This window comes from Hibiscus syriacus, unplaced genomic scaffold (assembly GCF_006381635.1).
Source record: "Hibiscus syriacus cultivar Baekdansim isolate YM2019G1 unplaced genomic scaffold, ASM638163v2 tig00002866_pilon, whole genome shotgun sequence".
NCBI classification, from domain to species: Eukaryota; Viridiplantae; Streptophyta; class Magnoliopsida; order Malvales; family Malvaceae; genus Hibiscus; species Hibiscus syriacus.
In genome coordinates, this window is record NW_024061950.1 from 118779 (window position 1) to 126609 (window position 7831).

The 7831-nt window shown below is 32.8% G+C and overlaps 1 protein-coding gene across 1 annotated transcript; it reads right to left on the reverse strand.

The window, feature by feature from the left end:
* Positions 1 to 401: 401 nt before the first annotated feature.
* LOC120160677 (NAC domain-containing protein 83-like) lies at positions 402 to 1660 on the reverse strand. Its single transcript, XM_039171035.1, has 4 exons — positions 1509 to 1660; positions 644 to 906; positions 517 to 567; positions 402 to 452 (listed from the first exon to the last, which is right to left on the reverse strand). Exons 1-4 carry the CDS (start codon positions 1654 to 1656, stop codon positions 402 to 404), a joined length of 513 nt encoding a protein of 170 aa, XP_039026966.1. The 5' UTR covers positions 1657 to 1660.
* Positions 1661 to 7831: the final 6171 nt, after the last annotated feature.

A 7831-nucleotide genomic window follows, 5' to 3' on the forward strand; every position in this document is an offset into this window, starting at 1 on the left:
GTGTAGTTTACCCTATAAAATAAAAGTCATATGCATGGGCAAAACCAAGATGAGCCCTGATTATCATCATCTCAAATCAATTAGAGCTCGAGATAAAACTACCATACAAATTATTAAATTGCTGCTGAATTATACGATTTTACAGCAGGAAACCCTAGCATCGATGCTTATTATAAGTACATAAAAGGGGGCAACTCAACTATCCCATGACCAAAGGTCCGAAAATGGTTGCTCTGATAGAGTGTAGAGTTGATCAGCAAGAACATAATCATCATCATCATTAAGCACAATGTTCGAGTTCAGCCAACAATAATTGTCGTAAAAAAGGTTATCGTTTTCAGGTAATGGCAGCTGCATTAATGGCGGCAGCTGTTGGAAACCAAACTCCGGCTGCATGGGAGTTATGTTCGTAGAAATTGAGCTGCTGCTGCTGCCCCCGCCGCCATCTTCGGCTTCGAAACTTGATAATGGAGGAGTTGTGTTGTTTCTGCATGTGTTCTCCATTGATGTCATGACTTCTTTGAGGTTGTCTTTTCCTTTGTACTTAATCTTACACAGTCTCCAATCCTATATGAAATTCAAGTTAAATCAAATCGAGTTTTACTCGCTATTAAATCCGATATAGAAGGGAGAAGAAATATACCGATGGAACTGATTGAAGGCCGTACTCGTGCATGATCCAATCCGTTTTAATGGCGGCTTTTCTGTTTCTTTGATTATCATCCTTAAACCTATGGAAAGTTAAAGGCCTTTTATAACCCATCAGGTCCCCATTAGTCGATAAAATGACCTTTACATGACTCGTTGCTTTCCACCAGCCACGACCCATCACTTCCCTCGAATCACTCTCCCTTCTGCAATAATAATACCTCTCGTTCTTGTTCAATCGAACGCTACTCTCATTCCCTGCATAAATAACATATAAAATTTCACATACACACGTGTATATATATTTGATCGGCAAAGAATTTTATTGAAATCGATAGACTCTGGGATGCATGACTCATTAAAAAAACCCCTCTAACCCAAGTAGGGGATAAGAGTACAGCACCAAGAACAAAAAGAAAAAAAAAACCAACCACCAGGTTCAACCAAACAACCATATGACCAAGAATCGACACAACAACTGACATTAGCAGAATTTGAACAAAATGCAATCATAACCAAGAGAGCAAGCCCAGAACTACTAATACACTAACTAAGCAACCCAAACTGTCACCACCATCCTTTGAAAACTTCCTATCTTGACATTAGCAGAATTTGAACAAAATGCAATCACCTTTTCGTTAAATGTCCTTTTATGTTGAATCTTTGGAAAGTGTTGGCTGATTGGTGGAGAGTATATTAGCTGAATTTTAACTCGGTTATAGAGCTGTGTATATATTTTCGATTTATCGGCTTCTAGTTTAGGGTTTAGGGTTCCATGTAACATACATGCAACTGATGAAGAAAACAACATAGAAAAACCAGAGAAAATGAAGAATGAGGGGGGGGGGGGAACGTCCTACAGTTGAGATCTTTCGGGTCTAGATCGTATAGATTTCTTTCGATGATGAAATCGAACGATCCCGTGGCAGTGTTCCCCGACGCTTTGTGGTGCAGGATCTCGATGAGCTCTTCATCCGTGGGACAAAATCTGAAACCAGTAGGAACCATCTTCTTTTGTGACTATATCTGATATGTCTGAACTGGTGGAAGATTCTTCATATATAGGATGACAGAGAAGACTTTAATATTATTACTTATCATTTTAAGTCATGTTTTTAATAGTTTATATATGCATCCATTGATTTTGTATGTGATGATTTATCATGTATTGTTATTTAGGCTTGACCCAAGTCATCGTCATGCATGAAATCGATTAGAGTTTGAATTAAACAATAAAGCGAGAGAGTTTACGAAAGTCGCGACGAATCTAAAAATATTTTTTAGAGTCGGTATATACAGTGACGGAACATAAATAGGGCTACTAGGGGTAATGGCCGAGGCGGATGTACATGGTTCTACGATGAGAGTTATTGCACACCCATTATTTTGATAAATGTGTTAAATTTAATTTAGTTTATTAATGAAAATAAAAAAATAAGAAAATTGCACACTCAAAAATTTTAAAATAGAGTATTAAAATTTTGGACCCCTATTTTTCAATTTCTAGATTCGCCACTGGTAATGACCCCCCAAATTTAAAAATTTATAGTTTAGACCCTTAACTTTTCAAAAAATTTAATTTGGTCTCCCAAAAGTTTTAAAAATTCAAATTAAACTTTAAAATTTGTTAATATTCTTAATTAAATCCTCTCCCATAATTTAAAATTTTTCTTATTAAGCCTCTCAAAATTTCAAAAATTTTAGTTAGACCCTAATATTTTTGAAAAAATGTAAATTAAACCCTTCAAAAATTTTAAAAATTTTAATTTAAACTTCTATTTTTTTTTAAAGTTTTAAGTTGACCTCCCCAAACTTTATCACCGAGTTACATATGTATTAATAACAAAAAAAATTCATATAGGTGGGCACAAATAAAATTTTAGGGTGAGAGCACCTTCAGTAAAATTAACAACTAACATAAAGAAATCCAAATTCTAGAATTGAAATGTGCCCACCTTGAGTTCATCTTAATTTATCTTTCACCAAATAAATCGCACAATAATTTTTTCAGATCAGACCAAAATAAAATTCGAATCATAAACTCTAACAGTTGTTTTTAGTTTTTTTTATAACTAAAATATAATGAAAGAGGCCAATAGTTGCAATGGTACTTAAGCTTAAAAAAGATTAGGAATTACATTTGATAATTGTTACTATGACTAATGATAATATTTTCTGATGTCATGTCATGTCATATTTTGATAATATTTTCGTTTCAGATAATTATATCTTAGTCGAGTCGCAGGTACGGAATGTATATAAATTTTCCAGATATTTTGCCCCACTTTTAACGGACAATATGCATTGTAATCTCAACACAAAGTCCCCACACGTTGTGTTTGGTCTTTGAAAACTGTCCCAAATTGCCAGCGCGCTTCCTCCGGCCTTCTCTTTGGATTCTACCAATGACAAATTCAATATGTTCTACCATTTTTTAACATAAAAGTCTGCCTCTTATATATTTAAATAAGCAAAAAATATAATTTTAGAAATTAATTGGGAGCCGCTTTATACATATTTCTTGTAGATTTTTCATATTATATATATAATTGAATTATCTATTAATAACAGGTTATTGGAAGTTAAGGTCAAGCATACATAAATGGGGACAACCTAAAAATCTGTTGCATATTACCTATGAGGTAACCTACAAGTTTAGTATTTAAACTATCAGTTTTGGTCTGTTTTAATGCTTAAACTTTTAACTTTTTAAAATCATACTTAAATTTTTTTTTTCATTTTAGTACATGTCATTTAAGAACTTAACATGTTTAGTACACAAATTATCAGTTTTGGTCCATTTTTTGTGCCTAAACTTTAAAAAAAATCAAAACTTAATGTTAAGTTTTTATCAGAGGTACTAAAATGAAACAAAAACTAAACGTTAGACATAAATTTGAGAAAAAAATTGGAAGTTTAGATATTAAAACAGACCAAAACTGATAGTTTAAATACTAAACACATAATTTACCCTACATCTAAATTCTTAGTCGATTTTATCAACTACTAGTTTGTTTGATGAGATAAAACGTTAGATCTTTAAAATAAGACTAAAGGTTCAATTTTTAAAATAAGATTAAAGTCATGGGTTTAAAATTTGGTGACAAAAGTTCATCAGAGATCCTTGTATTTTTTAAAGAAGAAAAATCAATGTGACCATCACATTATATTTCTCTGAATATAGCCCTCCAACTCAGAAAATAAACTCAATGTAGCCCTTTGACCAACGTTTTTCGTCGTTTGACCGTTACGGTGTTGACATGGTAATTCACGGTGCTGAGATGACCGTCCATTTGCCATGTTTGAGTTACCAATTTACCCCATCAGTCATGTTATCTGCCACGTTAACAATCATCGTGGACTGCCACATCAACACCGTTGATCGCCACGTCAGCACCGTAAACTGTCACGTCAACACAATAATGATCAACACATATTAGACTTTTTTATTCGAGTGAGAGGACCACATTGGGTTTTTTTTTTTATAAAAAAATACAGAGAAATCTTATGTATTTTGTCAAATTTGATATTATAAATTAAACAAATTAAATACAGAGAGTCGTCCCATAATGAACTTATATAATACCTAATATACATTAATCAGTTAATGAATTGAATACCATTATTATGAAAGAAAAACACAACAAATTGACTTTAAAGTATAAAATTTGGATAGCAAAGTTACATCAATGGAGATTGTCATTTGTCTGTCCTTTTGCTAGCTGTAACTTGTTCCGTATACATCATTGCATGGGACAATGATGTTAGTATCTAAATAGATTCTCAAAAATCCAAATATTATCTTCAATAAATCTAAATTTGTTGACCATTGAAGACGAATTTGAGATTCGGATTACCTTGGTTTTGTCTTTGGTTCTTTTGTTAGCTAAGATAATGATGCTATGGTCCATCTTTGGACCACACTTGTTAATGTTATAAAGTCATGTTATGTTTTTCCAAGTTCAAAGATTTTGGTAATATTCAAGACAAGATTCTTGTTCATAATTTCATATTTTTTTGGTGATATTTTGTTTCGTAATTTAGACGATGAAATCTCATTTTGATTTGTTCTCACAATTAAAATGATTTACCCTTTGACTCAGAAAGGCTAATTATCTAAGCAACGTAATATTCCTTCTATCTATATTTATTGTATTTTTATTAACAGGTAAAAATGTATTAGAGGTCTTTTACTTAAAAAAAAACCCAATGTGGCCATAGTATTATTTTTTCTCTCAAATTCAGAAAATAAATTTAATGTGATCATTTGACCAACGTTTTTCGTCGTTAATTGTTACGGTGCTAACATAACAGTCCATTGTACTGATGTGACAGTCCACTGTACTAACATGACAGTCCACAATGGTTGATCATGTGGCCGATGGCATAACTAATGAGCTAAATTGGTGACTCAAACATGGCAGATGGATTGTCACGTCAGCACCGTGAACTACCATGCTAACACCGTAATGGTCAACGAAGGAAAACGTTGGTCAAAGGGCCACATTGAGTTTGTTTTCTGATTTGGAGGGTCACATTGATTTTTTCAAAAGTACAGGGACCTCTAATGCCTTTTTACCTTATTAATAATAATATTTTTAAATTTGTGTAAGTTTAGGGATATAATTGAATTTATATTTTTTATGGTATATAATATTTAAAACTAACAACTAGTTGATTTAGTGGGATTAAATACTAAATTCTTTAGATAAAATTAAAGTTTAAAATTTAATATTTATGAATAAAACAAATTAGACACACTACAACAAAATGAGTTTTTAGCGGTATTTTTAGAGGCGTTTTTTGAATAAACGCGGTAAATACTTGTACTTTAGTGGTGTTTTTATATAAAACCCGCTAAATATTGTACTTTTGTGGCGTTTTTGTGTAAACAACTCTAAATATTGTACTTTAGCGGTGTTTGTGTGGCGTTTTAAGCACAAATACCGCTAAATACTCTTACTTTAGTGGCTTTTTTATATAAACGCCGTCAAAGAGTTGTATTTTAGTGGCGTTTTTATACAAACGTCGATAAAGAATCATACTTTAGTAGCTTTTTATACAAACATCATTGAAGAATCGTGATTTAATGGTATTTTTATACAAACGCCGCTAAAGACTCGTACTTTTGTAGTGTTTTTTAAATACAAACGCCACTATATTACAATTTCTAAGTTTTTAACCCCTTTTTCATTTTTTGCTAGAGATGAACCTGGAATACAAATCCAAGATGATGAAACCCCGAGATCCAGCGAAAGAAGCCAAGCTACGGACCCCTGAAAACCTGAAGAGGAGTACAAAAGGGAAAATTTTTATTGGCTTCGTCCTTCTCCTCCGTCCGAACCCTAGAAGAAGAAGAAACACCTAAAAGTTCCAGCTTTCTTCTTCTGTTTGCTTTATAATTCTCTCTAACTTTCTTTGATCTACCATTTATACCCTTTTACACTCTTCAATTCCTTTCCAATTCCCTTCCTTTCCAATATTTCTCTCTCTCTCTCTCTTCATTTCACTGCTCAATTTCTCTTCTTTTTTTGTTTTGTTTTTAATTTCTCGAGGTTTTGGTTTTTATTTGAATTTGACAATATTTTTGTATTCTTTTACTGGTAGAGAAGCGTGAGTGAGTTGAATATAAAATGCAGGTTAGATGGAGGTTCGAGACAAAGTTCAGCTTCAGTTAGGCCGCGTTGAAGAGGAAACTAAACCTTTAGCCATGATTCGTGAGGTAACTTTGAACAAAAATTTACCTTTCTCCCATTGTTTTGACTTGGAAAGCTTAAAACTTTAAGACTCAATTTCTGCTAAATTCAGAGTTTTGAGGCCCACATAATGATGGAAATTCATGATCTTGGGATGGTTTGAAAATTATGGAAAAGGGTGTCTCAAGTTTAGCATTTTATGTGTTTTCCTCCATCAAAGCTATTAAAGAGTGCCTTATAAAATCATGTAAATCTTTCAGGAGCTTAAAGCACTGGCAGATCCCATGAGAAAGGAAGTTGTCGTGGTGAGGAAGAAAATCGATGCAGTCAACAAAAAATTGAAACCATTAGGGAATACTTGTCAGAAAAAAGGTACAAATTCACCACACTTTGAGACCATTCAACTTTTTTCAGAATACATCGAGAGTAATGTTATTCTTCCTAAAGCATCCTAGTTGTTCGTATATGAGTTGGAACAGCTGTGTCCTCAGTTTGTAAACAGAGAGTATTAAGTATTTAAGAGACATGGTATTGAAATATGTTATAGGAAAGGGAATACAAGGAAGCCCTGGAGGCGTTTAACGAAAAGAACAAGGACAAAGTACAACTCATCACCAAATTAATGGAGGTTAGTTTCTATATTGTAATGTCAAAAACGAACTCAAAAGATGCAAAAAATTAAAGTAAAAATTTGTTGTTCCCGATGACTGACGAATGATATCACCTTGTTGTTATATGTTTTAACTGATTGAACAACTGGTAAGTGAAAGTGAAAAGTTGAGGATGAAGAAGCTGGAAGAACTCAGCAAGAACATAGATTCAATACATTAATCTAAGTCCCTCATGTTTTAAACGGACTAGGTTTGTGTGATGTATCTAAGGTTACTTTTATATTTACATATTGTTATGCTACTTTTATTTTGGTGTTTGACGTATTGTATGGTGAATTTTTCTTTGTATTTTTTTCAATTAGCATTTTTTTTGGTCATGCAAGTTAGATGGGTTACTTTAGTCTTATATATGATTGTCCTAAACTCCTAATGTAGAGGTGTTCATGGGCTTGGCCGGATTTGAGCCTAGTTTCTCATGCGGTGAAAGTATATTGAATGTTTCAGATGGAATATGCCATGTATATGTTGATAAGTCTGCTAATATGGATATGGCGAAGTGGATTGTTTTGGATGCAAAAATAGATTATCCACCTGCTTGCAATGCAATGGTAATTTATTGTTCATTTGTCTATTTATTTCTGAAACTTATTCTTTGAGGCTCTATTATGTTTGAATATTTTCATATCGTGTTCAGCACATTGCATAGTCCTTTAATGCTTCACTTTTACTTCAGGAAACTCTTCTTGTGCACAAGGATTTCAATCTTCGTTGCATATATAATTTGTTTATTTAATTTTCTAGATTTCTCTCAAATAAGTGATAATGATCGCGTAAGCTGTTTTTTTTGTTTCTTCTAATTTTAGTTTTTGCTTCCCA